This window comes from Poecilia reticulata, chromosome 23, assembly GCF_904066995.2.
Source record: "Poecilia reticulata chromosome 23, P_reticulata-male-v2, whole genome shotgun sequence".
Classification (NCBI taxonomy): domain Eukaryota; kingdom Metazoa; phylum Chordata; class Actinopteri; order Cyprinodontiformes; family Poeciliidae; genus Poecilia; species Poecilia reticulata.
The window spans coordinates 15,032,842-15,053,449 of NC_088852.1; the positions used below are offsets into that span (position 1 = coordinate 15,032,842).

The window sequence follows — 20,608 nt, forward strand, 5'->3', positions numbered from 1 at the left end:
TAAGGGTGAAAGAGGTGTTTAAAAGCTTAAAGAAAGTTCTGTTAGTACACTGCACACAACATTTAGAAGCAGGTACCCACTTAAAACGAAAATATGTAATAATAGATAATAAGACAAAAAAACTGAATGGTAGATTGTTTTAGTAAAATTCTCAGTTGGAAAAGAATCAGCAATATAAAATTTTTAACCAAGAAATGATATGGAGGACCGGCTCAAGGATGATAGCGTGACTTGGGTAAAGAGTCTGCATGAGGTTCTCATTAGGAGAGTTTTGGGAAGAGAGCACCAATTAAGATCTTGTGTACGTACTACAAACAAGGAGGAACATTTTATTTGTATTTTTTGGCATCTAGCTGGAAAATAGCTTTTATCCAGAACTGATGCATTGCTCTACCCAGGCCAGAAATTAAACAAGCTAAGAGCCTATTTTGGAGAACAAAAAATAAACAATGCATCTAATTATGTTCTGGGGCTTTATTTATAATTTTTTACATCCAATTTTAGCTAAAAATTAAATTTAGATAAAATTTATTGAGACAAAGCTAAATTTTAATCTTATCCAGGTTGAGGCTAGAAATAATTTGAATGTAGTTTATGTCTTAAACTACATTAAACTAGTCCAAAATTAAACTACAAGGGCAGATACAGTAAATGAGCCACAAAGCAGTGACTGGTGAGTCTCTATCTATTAGGTTAAAAGCTGTATCTGTCATTTTGAGGGGACAAGTTATGAAGTTAGACCTCACAGTCCAGCTGCTTGTACAAAATGAACAAGCACAGACCTTGGCTATTGCTGTCAGGCTGATTACTCTCAGCACTAACCTGTCTGCCTGCACCTATTGAACACGGCCAACACTCCCGCAGAACTTCTATTGTGAAGAAAATAAATAGGAACAAAAACGCAACTGTTCCTGGAATACTGATGATGCAAAGCAGAACCCTAGAAACAGATAAAGTTCATTTGCTCTCATCTAAGCAGAATGAACATGGTTGGATATTCCAGCAGCATTTACAGATAGGAGCCAACTCCGGATTAGGCATATAGGTGGACTGGAAAGGGTTTGGTGATTAAGGAGTTATGATTCAGTAATTCGAATCTCAATCGGTAGCCATTTGTACCTCCTGTTATTTGGACCATAGTTCAGCTCTTAGCCTATATGACATCCTCACTCACTTCTGAAGAATAACTCAAAGGCAATTAAAGCAACAAACACTGATCCTTGCAATGAAGACATGTTGCTAAAGACAATTTAAAGTAAATTTCTATACCTAATAAAAGTGGGGTTCCAACTTTCAAGAGTTCTTGGTCCTTCATGTTCATTTTAAAAGATAAAATAGAAAAGCTAACTATGCCAGATTAAATAGGAGAATGAAGGAAAGAAGGAACGCAGGAACGAACGAACGAACACAGGAACCAGGAACGAACAAAGGATCAAATGAGAGAACGAAGAAAATAAAAAAACAAAAAAATTAAATAAAAAAACAAACCAAAGAACAAAATTTTGAGGGATAAAAGTCTAAAAATTACAATATTTTTTCTACACTTTGATTTTTTGTTCCATACTAATCCAGACATGCAACATACCAAAATAAACTTTTCCAGAAATTTTAAAGACCCATTGCTATCTGGCCAATAAATACCTAGAACAACAAAGCTGCTGGGAGAATTTTGGTTTGATTGAAGGGTCAAAATTTGAAATTTGTCAGATTTAATAGAGTTAAATGGCCCAACAAGAATCAGAACCAGTCAATGGAAGTAAGTGCAAAAAAAAAAAACTATACACACACACACACATATTATATATATATATAAAGCCGATAAGCAATTGTTACAAAATGGTTTATTTAAAACAAATGACTTTCTAGTAAATTATAGAGCAACATACCTCAAGAGTAGCGGAGCATTACCCAAACTCTCCTCGGTCTAAGCTAACCACTCTTGCTTCCTGCTATGAGTCTAACAGTTTAAGGTTCACTTACAGCACACGGGAACTGCAGTCAATCGAGGGAGAGGAGTTTATCGCTGCTACCGTTTTCTTGTTCAGACTAAAAGTGGTGTGACATGCCGCTGAGCTACAACACACACACACACACACACCGAAAGAAAAGGAGGAGACAAGACAGAGAGAGAACACACATGCAGGAGAATTTGAGCCTCCCCCTTTCTCTCTTTCTGATGAGAGATCTCTCCTCTCTTTGCTTTCTTCTTCCTCCTCTCCATTTCCCCCCCACACGAAGCCCTCAGTAATTTACTTGTTTACTTTCTCAGCGGTTGTTACATCACTGCCATTGAATACTCTTACTCAGCTTTCATCCATTCTCTAAAGCCCTTGTGATTTCCCCCCCATCCTATCTCTTCATCAATCCACCCCATTGCTTGTTGCTTTGAGAACTGGTCTTATTCAGAGACAGTTCAACCGTGGATGCAAACATGGGGGGTAGGCTATTAAAGATGGGGATTTGTGTGCACCGTCCGGCTCAATTACTTTAACCACACTACTCCTTCCTGGGAACTTGTTGACTGAAGCGCCACTGCATCAATAAAGCAGTGACCAGGGTAAACTCCATAGGTCACAATGGAAAATCAACTCTGAGGACGGCTCACTTACCCCCTAACTACCCTGAAACCCTTTATAGTTCCATTTAGAAAGACATAATGCCTCGTTTTCACCGAGTGGTTTGCCACGGGTTGGTGTGGTTTGGTACACAATTTTGTGTTTCCATTGTAAAAGCGGCCCATACATCAGAATTGTACCACATCATTCGAGGGGTTCAGTCAGCTGTAGGTCCATTGGACAATGATGTGGTATTGCTATGGTGGACCTATACAACAGTCCATTGATTTGGGGGAAATAAAAAATTGCTTGTGACAAACAAGACATTCTATCGCATCAAGTTTGTTGTTTTTCTCATATGACACAATGTTTAACACCTCCTGCCCAATGAGAGTCCAATTGGCGGTGGAAACCCAAATACGCTGGACCATGAAATAGTGTAACGAATAACACCGCTCAGTGGAAAGAAGGCGTAAATGTATGCTGTATTGCCATGGTTTCCATTGACTTGTTTCTTCTGTTGTAAAGTCCAGCAAACAAAAGCAGCATCCTTTTAAACAGATGCTTAGAACACTGCAATGCGTGGATGTGCCTAAACTTTCTCTACATGAAAAACATGAAGTTATTAGCTGAAGTTAGAAGGTATTATAGAAGTTGGCCTTCTATTGCCTGAAGAACATTTCTAGATTTACAGGACTACTGTCCCAGCAAGATCAAGAGTAACTCATACATGAGCTTATCTTTAGTCACATTGACGAAATTTAGCTCGTTTCATAATTGGCTATGCACTATGTTTTGTGGTGTAAAGCACATTGAACTGCCTTGTTGCTGAAATGTGCGGTAACACTTGATTTGAAGGGGTGTGCATGAGACTGACATGACACTGTTAAAAACATGACATAACATCTGTCATGAACATAAAGAAGTCTTTATAAATGTTTATAGTTGTCATGAAGGGTCATTCGGTAAATAATGACACTTAATGCAAAGTTGCTCTAAATGTTGGATTAAAAGTCCGTTAAAAGTGCCAACTTTGCATGATTTTGTAAATTATGATAATTGAATGCAAAGTTGGCATTTTTAATGGACTTTCAATGCAACTTTTAGAGCAACTTTGCATTAAAAGTGTCATTATTTACCAAATGACACTTCATGACAACTGTCAAACATTCATAAAGACTCCTTTATATTCATGACAGGTGTTATGTCATGCTTATGACAGTGTCGTGTCAGTGTTATACAAACCCCTTCAAATAAAGTGTTACCAAATGTGCTATACAAATAAACCTGAGGCTTCAAAAATATGTGCAGCTGCATCAAATAATTCTGCTTAATACAGTCTTGATGGGCAATAAAGACTCCACTCCCAGAATCTTTAGCTTAGCTGCATAATTTGCTCCCAGAGACCAATATAAAAACTTGGTCTGAAAATTGCCATATTTCCCTCAGGATTACAAAGCACTCTGACTGAAAGGTCACAGTCGGTCCGCACTAAAATACACATCTCCACCTCAATCAGGCTGAGCACTGGAGCCTCTCAATCCTGTGCTGTTCACCCTACGATCATAAGACTGTGCATCCACACAAAAGGAAAGTCTGACGCGTATGTCTGACAATGATAAACACAGAAGTGGTCCTGTTCAAGTAACCCCCATCCAACTTCTTAAAATCATTTTTGACAATCCAGCAGAAATGGATTGGATATTACGGAAATGCCTAAAGAGGTGACACTAGCGAAAGCTAAAGTTTCAAATTTATATCTGAAAGTTTGGAAGGAAAAGTTCATGCATCCTTTTCCTTCCATTTCACATTAACATACCTTGATCTATCTCACGGAATCCTATGATTTAGAAACATGACAAAAAAAACGGTTCAAATGGCATAAATAGTTCTTCAAGGCACAGCAAAGGCTGACTTTTCTATCAATTATGTCTAATAAGCATTCCTACTTATTTGCATCCCACTCTCCTGTCGAGTCACACTGAGGACATTAATTGCATTTTTTATTCACACTCACAAAGAAATAATTGTAATCTGTCAAACATTCTCCAGTCTGCTGACAGAGCGGTCTGTGATTCACATCATGAGACTCATTATTTTTGGAATGACACACACACACAAAAAAGCCTGCTTCTTCCACTCAAAATAGCAGAAAAAAACTAGTCATTCTTATATTTGCAAAGCTCATTTGCAGTCAAAAACCAGCCTTTAGAATTAGACTACAGTCTGTAGCTGTGGGCAGGAAACCCCCTGATGAGTGACTTTCAGTCTGTGACTTTGGATAGGTTTTCTCAAATACCAGAAAAACAGAAACATTTAGCAGCAGCTACATGATAGCAGAACAAAATCTATGAACAATTACTGGAAGAGAATAGCATTTTTTTGTATTTCTGTATAAACCAAAAGAAATGTGCAAAAAAAAACAAAAAACAACAACTTAAAAACGCTGGTCAGAATAAAGTTATGAGTCATACCTCCCCGTTATAGAATACCAATAGAAAACTTGAGTCACACAGCACCACACTGGTTACCTACAACAATTTTCATCTTTGCTTGAATGCAAATTCGACTTCATATTCTGTAGGTTTTAGCAGATTTACAATATTGCCACTAGTGAAAGATTAGCTAAAAACCTCAACTAATTATTAATTAGGAATATAAGTTCAAAGGGATAATTATATTGAGGTTTTAGAGTTAGATAACACTATAGTCAAACATCTATTCACATGCTTCTGCAAAACAGTGCTTATTCATCCACTCAGTTTTCTCTCTTGCCTGTCCTCCACCCACCATTCTGGCCCAACAAGCTGATTTATCTGCCTAGAAAGAAATATTCTGAACATCCCGTCTGCACTGTTTTAAACATTGAATGTTAAAATATGCAACTGTGCCTACATTATCTGAATTTCACTCCATCAATTACGTGATAAGTGGTTGCATATTTTTCCAACTTTTTGTCCGCAGCATCTTTGCCATATTTACTGTTGGAGATACTGTATTTTTTTCTCCCCCTGCCCCGGCTCAATTAGACCAGTTTACTTCAGCAGAGAGAATGTCTCCAAAGTGGAAGCTTGTCAGATCGACTCCACCCCTCCCATTCCCCCAACCACTGATGTACAGAGGCTGACTCAGACTTGGTGTCTCGCTGTGTAACAGAAGCCTCAAGTCAATTTTTACATCTGGCTCCATTAGCCTCAGGACTATATTCCAGTTCCCTCTACAGGTCAGGCTTTGAAAAGGGAGGCTTAGTTTTAAGTTGGTGTTGCTAAAGAATGAGTCTTTAACTGAATCCACTGTGCAGCTCTACTTCTGACCCATAAAATGACAATGGAAAAGTCTCATCACAATATTTGGAAAACCTGATGTGGAATAATATTGGTGAATGTTGTGAAAACTACATACTAATAAATAAAATGTGTTAATTCATTTCTTTCTTTTGGCTTCATAGTCGTATCAGTGGAGGTTAGGAAACACAGCCACTCTTGAATACTTGTCTGTCTATGACTTCATAACACCAAATATAGCTTAATACGCATTAAAACGCACAGTGGAAACCGTTTTGGCAGAAACTAACAGCTACAGTCTTCCTTATCTCTGCTCTTGGAGGTCCAGCCAATCAGCACCAACTGCACTCCTGGATTGGTGGAGTGCACCAATCCACCAATGCAAGAGATATGATTGGTGGATTCCACTCCTTGATTGGTGGACTGACAAACGCCAGCCAATAGCATACCAAGTAGCATTGCTGCTAAAGTCTCAGTTTCCCAAGGTACATGTGCTTTAAAATATTCTACATATGTTTGACGTAAAAAAGAAAAAAAAATCTGCCAATAGGTGGATTTTTCGTGGGTAATTTGAAGTTCCACATAAAAATTTGCCAATAGGTGAATCCGTAAATAGTCAGGGGTCTGTTGCAGTCTATCCAGCTCATGGAAAAAATACAACATGAGATATCTAGCTCAGCATCAAGGTTTTATTGAGAAAGTTGCCAACTTGTGATGCTTTTGTATTAAAACACATTAGTTGTCCTTTCTCTTTGACTTGGCCAACAGTTTTTAATATCACTTCAAATACAGTAAATCTGCCACAGGTATAAAGAGCTTGAACACATGGTACTTACACAATTTGTGTAAGTACCATACAGCATACAGCAGTCAAAGCACGAAAAAACATCTTAAAACCACAAACTTCCTCTTCCTTTGCCAATGCTAGTTGGCAGATTTTTACAGAATGTTCCGGGTCTAAAAAAAAGAAAAAAGAAAAAAAGTAGATGTTGAGCCAGAACTCACAAAAGAACAGCCACATGATCATAATCACAGCTTCAGGGTACAGAAGATTATTCATTCCCCCCCACTAGGCACTGACAGAAATATGAACTTGGTTTTGATTGTGTGGATGTTTTCAAGGGGCTCTGGTTGGCGCAACGATTTGCACAAGCTCTTATTAAGGTGGACCAGAAGTGATAGAATCCCCACATACAGCCCAGGAAGTCAATTAGAAAAATGTATTCAAAAGTAAATCAACCCACATAGCTTTCAAACCAAATTAATTTAACCATCATCTGCAGATTAATTATCCACTGACTAAATTAGGAAGGGATGTAGGCAGGGGGGGAATGAGTTTGCAATATTGACACAGAAAAAGAAGAAGAAAAAAAAGCGTTATTAAAACTCACACCCACTTTCAGCCAGTGTCAAAGAGGGGAAAGTGCTTAGTTCTGCTCCCACTCAGCCTCATTGTGGTTGATTGAACAAAAAAGGCTGTAGGAGATGAATTCAGGACTAATATTACCTAATTTATCTGTCACCATAAGTCCCCATTATTCCCAGAAACGCTGCTGCTTAGGATGATGATTCAGATACATTGAGAAGTTTAAAAAGGTACATATTAAAAGATGTCTGACATTTTGGGATGTTACAAACTTTTAAATGTATTTTACAGGCATTGCATCTGAGGCCAACATAATACATTTAAACTACTGTAGAAGAAAAATTTGTTCAGTTTTTCTGTTTTATTGAAATAAAGCTTTGGACAATGTGGTGTAAAATTGTACAGGGAAATTTTGTTATTCCAGTTAGAGACTGAGACTGGATTCTTGGCCTTTTTTAATCCAAGTCACACTGGATGAAAAGCCTCCTAACAACTTTCACCTGGCTCAACGGCTTAATTCAATGGATGAGAACTCAGCGGCTCATCTCCATCTGAAGCACAAAGACACTGACAAAGATAGCAACATCTGAGATGATGAAATCGTCTCGGATCGTCTACTAACAATGTTTGTGACAATGACCTTAACAGTGATTTTATTGACCTTAAAAGCCCCAATAGTTTGCTTTGACAATAACTTTTAAGCCTGATGTGTCCAAACCATGAGCAGAACCCAATAAGTCTTTTAGTTAAGAAGTGAATGAAATCCAAATGCTTTCTAGTTACATACTAAAAGAAATTTTGAAGAAATTCATGAAAACTATACAAATGTTCTATATTTAGAACATGTAAATATGGGCTTACATGTTCTAACAACTTCCCCCACGTTTAGTAAGTTTGTTAACCAGATGTAATACGATCACGTGTACTTTTAGAAAAGCCAATGCTTTGCAAAAAATAAAACTCTAAATCTAACTAAGCCTTCAGAAAGATAAACAACTAAAAAAAGATTGTTTGCCTTTTAAAGATAGCTCGGCATTTGTAGCTTGTATCGTCAGCGCCCTAATACCAGGAAGTGTTAACTTTCCATCAAAATGCAGAACAAAGTGTGGATTGCCATGTCCTTTTTTATTTTTAGTCACCAGCTTATTCACCATCTCTGTTCTTTGGAAAGAGGATGTTGAACAGACCTGGCTGACCTTTAATCATCTGTAGGCAGAGTGGCCATCCTCCACCACCAGCTCACACACACGAGCTCTGAGACAAGTGTAACTATGTACAGCAAAGTTCAGTGTCTGTCACAGTCAGCCAGACAAGCTTGTGGCAGACTGAGAGTATTTGTACGTTAGACTCGTTATTAAGGTTCAGAGGGTACACTCGAGTAGCAGATAACGTGTCACAGATACCAGCAGGAAACAGAAAGCTTCTCCAATTTAGCATTAGAGCGTGGGGATTGAGCAAAGATCATTATCAATGTGTAGAAAGCAATAATGCAGGGAGGGAGGAGCGTTAGCTCATTATTTAAATTGGAATTTACTATATACATCTATATACAGTATTATAGCTGATAATTTGCTAAATTTATGTAAATACAGATGTACAAAAAGAAAAATACTTCCATGTGCAGAAACCACCAGATCCAGTTGTGGGGTAATGTACATCCAAGTTGTTTGTGTTGTCCACCAAAATATAGAAAGGTTACACTTTACTACAAAGTAAATATGGGCTCAAAGAGAAAACTGACTAGAATGTGGAATTAACTTTGGAAAGCCACTGATGCGAACCCAAAACATTAGAGATACTGTCAGTGAGAGAGAAAGAAAATCCAGAGTTTGTTAAATTCTCACGCACTAATGATCTCAGTAACACATCGTGTTTGCAAATGGGATCATGGCATTGGATAACTTTCAAATCTGTAGCATTCACTTCAGCCAAGTTGGAACCAAACTCTGCAAGGTGGACATGGAAGTTGAATGCTAACAGGTGATGCTAACCATGGCCTTTGCTGTGAGTGCTGTTACAGACTGCAGTTACTCAAATTAACTTTTAAACATATCAGTGAAGAATTTCATAATGACAATGGTAAATCTTGAAGAAGTTATTTAAAATATATTGCGATATATCTGCGATTCATTCAGGCTGTAAGACAGTGCAATACTTCAGTATAGTATGTTTTACCCTCTTGAGCTTTGAAACATAGCGGATTTTATTACTTAAACATAGCTCACACACAAATTACACATTTAAGCAGCTGTTTATTTATTTATTTTTAATGATCAACTAGTACCGTTTTTCTCTTTTCCCTAGAAACTTTGCATGTGGTGTTCAACAACCAAGATGTCAAACATTTTAACATCTCCTTCCGATACTGAACAGCAAATGTTATTGGATCATGTCAGTTATAGAACAAAAGGTTGATGTGGATTCTTCATAGTTACCAAACAGTTCGAAGTATTTCTCAGTCTAACTGTGTATTCAAATGAAAGTGTGGAGCTACTTACCAAAGTTGTCTCAGGCTCCAGTTGGGACTCAGAAGAGGATTCCATGCTTGTCTGTAACCAGAGTCAAGTCTGCCTATGCTGCGCTGATGACTGCATCTCTGTGGAGATGAAGAAACAATGTCTTACTACATGGTCTAACCGTAATGAAGTGAGCTTTGTAAAAGTAGAGTCAAGATTTTAGTTCTTTGTAAAACACCTGCTCTCAATGCTCCTAAAAGTTTGTTTGAGCCAAACTTCTGTCCGTTAATAAATGGCCCATTTCGACTGCACACCGAGGAGGATCTGAATCTCTGCCAGCTGGCTTCCCCAAGGCTTCCTGGAATATTTATTCTCTCAGTGCATCTTTTCCCATTGCTTTCACCTTTCTTCCCAGTAGTCACTTGAGCATGACAACTTTTAACCTTTATTAACTTCAACTTTATGACGTCTTGTCATTTTAACTGCTCAAATCCAACCGAATGTGGAAAGTTGTACAAAACTTCAAAATCACTCATAATTTCAGACAATTTTTACATACAGTAAAAATTGAGAGGGCTAACATATTCAGCCGCCTCTAGAGAACCTTAATTAAACAGCCCAAGGAACCATTTTAAGAAATTATTTCTGATTTTAACAATTAAAATTACATGTGAATAAGTTTATTCACGTGATAAGCCGTTAAAAACATGCAGCATCATCTTCTTCGTTTCTTTCGCCGGTTGTTCGCATGTCTCGTGTGATGTGGGAGAAAAAAGTTATTTTATTTGTGTGCTTCCATTAAGCAAATCTATTTTCATAACTGCAATTTGTACAGTTATATGGTAGATGAAAATACAGGTAATGCGACAGATTAGGTAAAAAAATATTTTTAGATCGTTGAATAGCATGTGGGCTGCACAGTAATGCAGTTGGTAGAGCTGTTTGTTGCCTTGCAGCAAGAAGGTTGTGGGTTCGATTCCCGGCCCCGATCTTTCCGCATGGAGTTTGCATGTTCTCCCTGTGCGTGCGTGGGTTTTCTCCGGGTACTCCGGTTTCCTCCCGCAGTCCAAAAACATGACTGTCAGGTTAATTGGCCTCTCTAAATTGTCCCTAGGTGTGAGTGTGTGTGTGCACGGTTGTTAGCCCCGTGTGTCTCTGTGTTGCCCTGCGACAGACTGGCGACCTGTCCAGGGTGACCCCGCCTCTCGCCTGGAACGTTAGCTGGAGATGGGCACCAACACCCCTCCCTGACCCTGCTAAGGGACAAGGGTGTAAAGAAAATGGATGGATGGATGGAGTAGCATGTTCAGTACAGACAGAAATCTAGTTACCAATTGGGGAGGAAAACTTGAAGATTCTTGTTGAAAGACGCACTCCGTCAAGACAAGTTTCTTCCAACAGCCCAAGCATCAAACTCAAAGATCAGCTCTTGAAACTTTGATCAACTTAAAACCACTAAATAGAAAAGAATTGGCCACCATCAGTTACAATTTGGCCAAGAAATTGATACCCGGTGTGGCAGAGTGAATAACAGACGGTATAAACAAGAAAAGGTCAACACTGCAAAATGTTCACATAAAGTTGATGCATTTGTCAATTAACTCTGAATGTCCTTAAAGTCATCCACCCGCATTAAAGCATGATTCTCCCAGCATTTCCGGTCATGTCTCACTGATAGTACATCACAAGGAGGTACTCGGCAGCTATGATCAGCATACAACTTCTCTGCTGTTCTACTTGAATCACACAACATCTGTTTAATGGTTTAATGTAGCAGTTTGCAACACTATGGTTTTAGTAATCTACTGTGTCCTAATAAAAATCAGTTGGAGGCATATATTCACCACACTAGTTGCAATAAATATTCTTTCAGGAAGTCGTGTTGGAGGAACACACTGGGCTTTCTTATTCAAGTTTTGGTTTGTGACACAGTGAGTGTTGAAGTGTGACTCCTGCTTTATTTGGGGTTTGAATTATTATTATCGTTATTGCGTGTCATTACGGAGCTGAACAACAGTTTAAATTTTCACCACTTTGGAAGCGGTGGCTGAACCAGCGGCAGTCAATTCCCGTTAACATCTGCTGTGCTGACTCCCTTCCTAAAGTTCACTCGGTCCGTTTCTGCCTGCAAGCAGGGACCACTCGGTTTGTTTTAAATTGTCCCACAGACCTCAGTGAGCCAACAGCTCTGACTCACTGCTGGACACTGAAACTGAGGGAATCCTTAGAAACCAGCAGAGAGCCAACCACTGCAAAAGAACAGTTGGCTGGTGGGTTTCTCTTTTGAGGCAGATGTGACAGAGCTGCTTCCAAAATGTTGATATTTAATCTCAACCATTGTAGAGCAATCACACTGCAAAGGAAAGCCTAATTACTATCGGAATTATGGTCCAATTAAGGAAATCATCATTCTCTAATTAGAGTCTCACCAACATCGACTTATGACTGTCAAGTTTTAAACATCCTGCAAAGATGAGGAAAACTGAAACATCTCAGAAAATATCTAATTTACTTCACGATCTTAAGAAGACTGAACTAGAGTCTAAATTTTTAACAACACCTTATGATTATGTAAACTTACAACTTTCTAATGCTACTTAAAAGGTGAAAACAGTTTCTGTAAATGCAGAAATGTGATTATTTAAACTGATGTATGCCCTGTGTGCATGTTTTTCTCTCAGACTAAAGGTAGTCTGATTCTTATTAGTCATTGAGGAGGGCTTCAGTGAGCTTAAACTAACTAATAGTATAAGAAATGAGTTACATCAATATTCAAACATTGCAAATTGTCACATTCCTAAAGACATTCCCATGACATTTTTGGCCAAAGTGATTTTTTTTTTTTTTGTCTAAATCACCGTAGGGCCAAAAAAGGGTGATTTCTTGGTCAAATCACTTCTGATGGCTTACACCATCATTCTAAGAAGGTTTGTTTTTACCATTTTAATCAAGAGAATATTGTTTGTTTTGTTGGAATTTGGAGATTTGGATTAGGTTACAGAACAGAATGTTGACAAGTACAGCTAATGCCAATAAAGTGCCACACCTTGTGTTTTTCCTCCATGTTTGTATTGACATTTGTTGTGTGCCAATTGTAGTTTTCTGGCTGATTACTGATCTGTAAAAAACCTGACCTGCCGATTCGGATTTTAGCCGATGTAAAGGCTACTTCATATCCTGTTAAACCAATTAAGATCCCTATGAACTGAATATTAAACAAGATCCAAGGTGTGGCGATGAATTTCAATCCAAAGTATTTTCCATTGGACGAAACTTCATCCAAGTATCCCTTCTACATATCGGAATAACATACATATCAATACAAAATGATAGAGGCCTAGACTTTAACAAACATTACGGTTTTATCAACCTGCACGTTATGCTTTTTATGGTTGCAAATATGTAACTTTATGATAAATTTCAACATGCCAGAATTGAGGAGTAAATGCTTCAATGAATGTTCCGTAATAAAAAGACAAAGATTAGAAGAAGGAGAGCTGGTCCAATCTTCTGGGTGTCCCAGTTTGATGATGTACTCAGGGGAAAGACATCTTTAAAGAAAAATTAAACCATGTAGGTCAGAGAGAGTGGAATATTAATCAACCGAGCCTTAGGGACAGACGACTGCCTTTCAAGTACAAAGAGGATTCAAGAATATCCACAAGAATAAGGTTTGCTTTTTATTCCCAAGTGGGGTTTTAAATGAACAAACTCTGACTCTGCATAAAGGAAACCAAAACAGGGATAAATGGGGATTAATTTTAGGGATACAATATTAAAACAATGCATACCCCTGGCTTAAAAGGTTGAATCTAATTTAGAAAAGCTTTGTACCAAAAAAATGATTTACCAAGCCAGTCTTTGCTATCTCTACACTAACAGAGCATGTTTTAATAAGATCTTTATGTGGCAGAAGACCTAGTGACGACTAGATTCTTTAAATCCTCATTGACAAAAGAAATTACATCGATCTTGGTATAATAATGCAAGTTCGCTCTCTCAGAGACCTATAAACTACAACTAATTTTCTAAGGAATTCTCCACAATGGACTTAAAGACATTTTTAATGTCCACAATAAAACAAGACAACCAAAACCAATGAATAAAAAGGAAATAAAAACCACACACAATTGAAACCATGCTGAATATGGATTATGCAGTCTCTCTGAACAAAATCGCAATTCAAAAAATATCAGAATTTAAATTATTGAGCTCATTTGAATTGATAATCAAATTAATAGTTTGAACATCAAGAAAAACACAGATTTCAGCAAAAATTAACGAATTGAGCATCAAGACGTAACCATAGGGACCAGAATCCAACAACGTAATAGGCCTTTCCAGAGCAGTGAGTGATCACGCTGGAGGATGAGGCATCAGGCTGTTCAATAAATTGTAAAAATTCTTTGTACTTGCCAATGTTATTTCTACAAAACTTATCTACTCTAATAAATGACACTAAAGAATCAAACTCGGGCTTTCCAACAACATAAGGTTCATCACCAAGATCCTTTTTTACAATGAAGGAATAACTGATGAGATCCAGATTTTCTTTTTTTTTTTTGTATGTGAAGTCTGGCTGGACGATGTGGTTGAAAAACTTGTGTGGCGAAACCTTAAACTGCTGCTGCGCAAGTTACTCAACAGATCGCTGCTAGGTAACCAAAGAGCGAGTTGGTTGATGCCACCCACCTCGCTTAGCTCACTGTGAGAGGTTGAGAACAGAAACCCTTTCCTCTGCCTACATCTCCCAAAATGCTGGATCGGAGTTCAGTGAATATTCTATGAATATTGTAGCAGATGTATCATCTATTGATGTTGATCATGTGTTTATTGTAACTGATTTATTGTCCAGCCCTAATGTGAAGTTCATATTATTTATTGTTAGACATCCACATAACAAGTGAGCCTGAAAATGCTTTAAAAATCATGTGATTCAGACATCTGTGGACGCAATTGCTGATCAGGTGGAGAGCGCTGGGCTCACAGGACGTCAAGGACACCTCACACTGTTCATTCCTGTGATGAGAGAAAGAATGGCTGTCCTTCAGATTTGAACTGACTGTTGGCTGATAACACGCAGAACAGAGAGCGAAAGGAACATCACAGCAAACAAGGCGACAGCTCAACTACAGCGCTGCTAAATGAAAATGTGGATGACGCATGCAGCTCCAGTGGAATACAAGATGTGTGTTTGTGTTGCCATACCTTTTGCAAAACAGGAAGAAAAAAAAATAGGGGGAGATACGAGGCTACGGATTTGAGCTCAACTATGCAGACATTTCCAAGATAACCTCTGATGGATTTGAGGACGTCGGAAGGAGTTGCACAGACACAAAGGTCACCAGTGATATATCTGTAACCTGAGAATGACCTTAAAGCAGAGCGGGACGACAGCCCCTCAAACACACACAATTCAAAGACATACAGAGCATTTATCCCACGGCAGGATGCAACTTCCCTGCTTGACAATCTCTTGTTCTGTCACAGACACATTGTGATATCACCTACCAGAGAGCCAATGCCAGGCAGACACAGGGAATTCTAATGAGAAAGCAAAGCACATAAAAACAGAGGCTGTTCGGCGCAGCTAGCACGTGTGGAAGAGAACAACAAGGGAGAGGGCTGGGGGGGAGAGACCTACCTTACGAAGCTCGGACCGCAGAAAGCACCATTATGTCCGGAGACGGACGAACAGAGGAAGAAGAGGAACCTCGAGATGACATCATGTTTTTCACCCTCCTCCTCTGATATGTAGGCTATTGCTGCAAGCCTGCCGGTGTCAGCGGAGGAGCAGCAGCAGGCAAAGCTCCCTCTCTCAGTATGTGTGTGTGTGTGTGTCCCACATGTAAAGCCTCCGCTGCACCTCTTATTAAAGCAACAGGCATAGCTAAAGTGTTGCTGCGTCTTGTTGAAAATCCCACGCGTACTTATAAGAGTGGTCAGGCAGGGTTTGAAAAGTCCGAAGAGGGTCTTGGGCCTTGGACCATCTTACAGCTGAAACAATCAATCTCGATTAATCGATGATTAAAATAATCATCGATTAACTGGAGCATACAGACTCAGAAAAAAATCCATGTACTGAAAAAAACGACATACAGTACTTAGAAAAATAAATAAGTCAAAACTGTCTATAGTCCTGCCTTCAAAGGAAAAAAATGTTTCATAAAAATCTTTCTTCACTTAAAAAATTTAAAAATGTTTTTTTTGTTGTTGTTTTTAATAAAAGCACTTTTGTCTGTAGACATGTTTCATCCAAAACACCTACTGTAGCTTAGTTTTAGCTTCACCCGGTTTAAATTCACTAAAGAAGTGGTATATTATTGCATTTTAGCCAAAATATGTCTTTCTTTATTTATACAAGGAATGATGTTATTTATTCATTTAATGATTACTGATAGAATAATTGGTTACTAAAACAATTCTTAGTTGCAGCCTTAAACCGTATAGAACCATCAGGTTCAAAAAATCCAAGCTTAACAAAGTAATAAAAAATAATTACGTTTCTATGCTTTTCAGCTCTTGGGGCAAATCACCTAAACCTAAAATTTGCAGAAACGGTTGCCTCCTTTAAATCAGGGCTGAAAACATTGCTGTTTCCCACAGCTTCCCTATAAAGGTCACAGATCAATTATTTTGATTGCATTTTAGATACCGTATTTTCCGCACTTTAAGGCGCACCTAAAAACCTTCGATTTCCTCAAAAGCCGACAGTGCGCCTTATAATCCGGTGCGCCTTATATATGGACCAATATTGAGCCACAACAGGTCTAGTAACTACGGTAAGCAGCCGCCGACTTCATTTTCCCCCGTAGAAGAAGAAGTGTGCGGTGCATGCTGGGATAGTTGTCAGAACGCTGGTTTGTTAATAATAATACATTTAAAGCCGGGTGGGGGGAGAGACAGAGACTGCGGCGGCAGCGTGTCGGTTGGTCTGTTTTACGCAGAAAGCAGTTGGGCACAATATCGCATCACAGTGAGTGAAACAATGACTGGGGCAGCCTACTATATAAAGTACTCGAGGACCACTTCTTTACAAATGTGGATGTGTAATAATAGAGTACGGAACAAATTGGCAACCCAAACTGAAGCGTCTATTCTATGCGCCCTATATATAAAAAAAGTTTTAAAATAGGCCATTCATTGAAGGTGCGCCTTATAATCCGGTGCGCCTTATAGTGCGGAAAATACGGTACTCTGTTTTTTTTAATGCATTATATTTTGTGATGCCAAAATATTACTATTATTTTAATATTTGTCTGTTAAACCCAGTTCCTTTATTTTTCTGTGAAGCAATTTAAATAATTGTGTATGAAGACTGCGGCACAAATAAACTTGCTATTTCTCCACTTACTGGGTCACCATATTAAATGTGTACTGTAGACGCTGTTTGCTTACTACGTCTGCTAAGCTGATCCATTAGGGTAAATTATGATACCAGGATACCAGGTTTCCCTTTTAAAGGACACTCAGGCATGTGACCAGTCAACCAGACAAAACACGTCTATGGCTGGTATTGCACACAGTGAGTTGGACACTGGAAGGCAAGCTAAACACAGCAGTGTCAGGCTTAAAAGATGAAAAACATAAAAACCTACTAATTGGACAAATGTTGCAAATCCACAACATGGACTAGAATTTATGCTGTGTGGCTTCCAACCTTTAAACTAGTGTCAACTGTATTTGAAAAAAAAAAAAAACAATAAAAAATAAAAATAATATAATAATAATTTCAGCATGTTTCTTTTCAAAGTGTAATTTTGACTAAGATAGCAGTTCAGCCGAAAAAACTCTCTTGCAAATATAATTTAGAAAAAACACATTACCTTCTATTAACTATTTGATTATTAACCCTCCTCAAAGGAAAGAAAGATAATCATGTAAATCTGTGTGAATCTTTTTCATAATCTCTCTTTGGATTATCTCAAATAAAATTACATGGTCCTAAGGAGCCTCAAGCGTCTCCCCTTTAAGTATAGAAATCTAAGATTAATAATTACATATTGGAGAGCAGAAAATTAGCTGGGGCACATCTACAGTAATTAAAAATAGAAGTATTCTGATATGATTGCATGAGTTGGGTTTTTTATTTTTTGTTGTATTATCATGGCAGATTTTCCTCCCTCACTCTCTATTATATGTGTTCATCCATCTAAAATATTCTTTCGCAACAGTTTAATCGTAGTGTAATTGTATTTATTAAAACATACATTTCCTTTGATGCTCCTTTTAGTAATGACTGAAAGAAGCAGTGAGTCAACCGGGTGTGGAGATGAAGGAAATGTAGCCTAAGGGACTAAAAGTTCAGTACATGCCTCACCAGTGTTGGAAAAATGGCAAACTACTGTAGTAAACCTGGTGGTAAATGTTTGGTTTTGTCAAAGTCTTTAAATGTTTGAGTTTACAACACAACATGCTGCACAATTCTGAAGTAGAGGTAAAATTATGTAATTTGGCTTTAAAATTACAAAATAAAAAGCTGAAAAGTGTGTGTATTTGTATGACAGTCTTGAGTCACTACATGTGAAAGTTCATTGCTTCTGTTGCCTTTAACAACATGTCCAAAGATTGTACAATATAAAGATGTCAAATAAGATAAGAACCAAAATAGATCCTTGTGGTACACCATCAGATATGGAGTTAAACTCTGAGTTATTTCACAACCTTTTTAAATGACTGTTCTTCAAAATCAACTAATACATTTGTGCAGTACTGTTAAGATCATATATTTGGACATTTTCATGGAAAATCCACTTCACTGGGTTACTATGGTTGATTTACAATTTCCAAATCCTCCAATTAACAAAGGGATGAGTTCAACCAGACAGAAGAGAAACTTATGTTTTTAGTGGCTTTAGTCATCATGATACCGCATGCTAGCATCTTGCAAAATGAACTCTTGCTAAACACCACAAACTGTGTCAGAACAAGAGCTTAGCAAAACAACACTTTGCTATCCCACAGTATCAAATAGACTCTTCAAAAGCAACGCATTGTGCAATCCTAAAGGAGCTGCAGCTGTGCACAGCGCTCTGGTGCCTGACTGAGACAACTAGGATGCAACACAGCAGAACACCAACAGAACCTAGAGTTCCTGAGAAAGTCCTTAGATTCAAAAATATCAATGAGTCAGCTATGAACTGAAACTGTATCGGGGCTCATGTGACGCAAAACCTAAAACCTACCAAGATGAAAGCCATTATTGAAAGGAGGCGGTTTGCTACAAGTCAACATAAGTCATGGGAACAAAGTGTAATGGCATCCGTGCTGCAACGTTGAGAACAACGACACTAAAGATACAGCTGGAGATGCACTGGTTTAGATCAAAGTGTTTGAATGGCTCAATCCAAGTCCAAACCTCAATCCAATTAAGAATCTATGAATGAGAGAGGGCAATTATCCAAAGTGGAATGGGCACAAATATCAGTCTAAGGACATTTGTCCCCCCCAAAGCTGTCACCAAAACACTTTTCAGATTCTGATTTGTAAAATCCGTTTTAAACAATGCGCCATTTTCCTTCCACTTCACAATCATGCACTACTGTGTTCAAGTTTGAATACAGAAGCTGGCTCTGATTTTATAGACAGAAGCACTTGTGCCAACATATGAATAACACAATAAGATACTGCTGCCATTAGATTCAGTGAAACTAATTCAGATACCTCCTCCAGAGGATTGCTATGATCCGTTTCAAACGGCACCATCTGTCCAGCTTTTAATCACCACTGTTGGGTTTTATTTGCCTTTTGGAAACAGCCTTGTGTAATGTCTGACATGTCCACAGTCTGAAGGTGGGTGTGGTCATTACAGGCTTGGCGCACCTGCCTGTGTTTCCCACAGAAACTTTATTTGGGTGGGTCGTTTGTTTTCCCACAATTTCAGCTCATAACAAACAAAAACACTCCCATAACGCATCCAAATAAACGCTTGCAAATTCTTATTTAAAATAAACTTTCTACTGATTATTTCACCTGATATGTATTAAGTTTAGACAGCTGTAGAGTGAAAGTGTGGTTTTGTAGCTGTAGCAGCAGTGTTACAGCTATGTTGAAAAACAGGATTTCATTGTGAGAGGTGAGGCTGGGCTCTGACTCACTGCCGTAATAATTTAACTTGTAGAAATAACTGTTAAGAAGCTTTTCACTTCTTCATTCTTCAGCCTGAGATTTTCCGAATGTGGTTCCGGATACTTCTGAGAGGCAGAAATTAGTTTCTCTTTTTTTTTATCTAGAGACTACACACACAAGAGCAACCTGTTTAGCCTAAACTATACAACAGAGTTCAGAGTTCTCTAAAACTTTTAATCAACCAGGTCTCAGAACTCGCAGCAGATGCTGGTACGGTACATCATCGACTTATTAAAATATCGTCTGAGTGAATAGCCATTTGAGAGGTCTGACCTGACGACAAATTCTAGTTGATTCTCATCCCTCTTAAAAAGCTAATAAGATATTATCATGGCACTCAAAAATATATGAAAAGTTGTCAGTTTAATTCAACAATACTTTATTTATTCCAAGAGGAAACTAAATTTTGTAACTCATATCATCTAAGGACTTTCTCCCACATAAAACAATAAATGTATAGTTAACTAAGACAAAGCAGTCTTCCCTAAAGAATGTAGACCCTGCCCTTAAGTCTGCCAACATTCACAAATCCAACACCTTGAATGACAAACAGAGAGGTGGAAAGCTCTACAAAAGCAAATTAACAGCAATAACTTTCGGTATGCTCACAGCCTCACGAATAGACATGTCCTGACGTCTTGCATTTTCAATTCAAACGCCGATCCGATTTTGAATTCAACACTGGTTGGTCAAGGATTGGCGGCAATCATGTCCTATAATAATTGTCTTATTATGGTCATCAGCACACTTCTCTGCATTCTGTAGTGGTAACTAGTGGATACGCGAGGGCATACCGTCACCCTCACTGTGAGTGTGCCC

The 20,608-nt window shown here is 38.3% G+C and overlaps 1 protein-coding gene across 7 annotated transcripts in view; it reads right to left on the reverse strand.

Annotated features, from left to right (window-relative positions):
- The window catches only part of osbpl8 (oxysterol binding protein-like 8), a 66,102-nt gene that overhangs the window by 39,064 nt on the left and 6,430 nt on the right, over positions 1–20,608 (reverse strand). For 4 of the 7 annotated variants that reach the window (XM_008401357.3, XM_008401354.3, XM_081604037.1 and 1 more), the window contains one exon: positions 9,704–9,801. In XM_008401357.3, the coding sequence (XP_008399579.1) occupies positions 9,704–9,748 (45 nt within the window). In that variant the 5' untranslated portion in view covers positions 9,749–9,801. Of the gene's footprint in view, positions 1–1,980; positions 2,100–9,703; positions 9,802–15,305; positions 15,488–20,608 lie in introns of those variants that run through there. The other 3 variants (XM_081604035.1, XM_081604041.1, XM_081604038.1) reach the window with 3 other exon arrangements.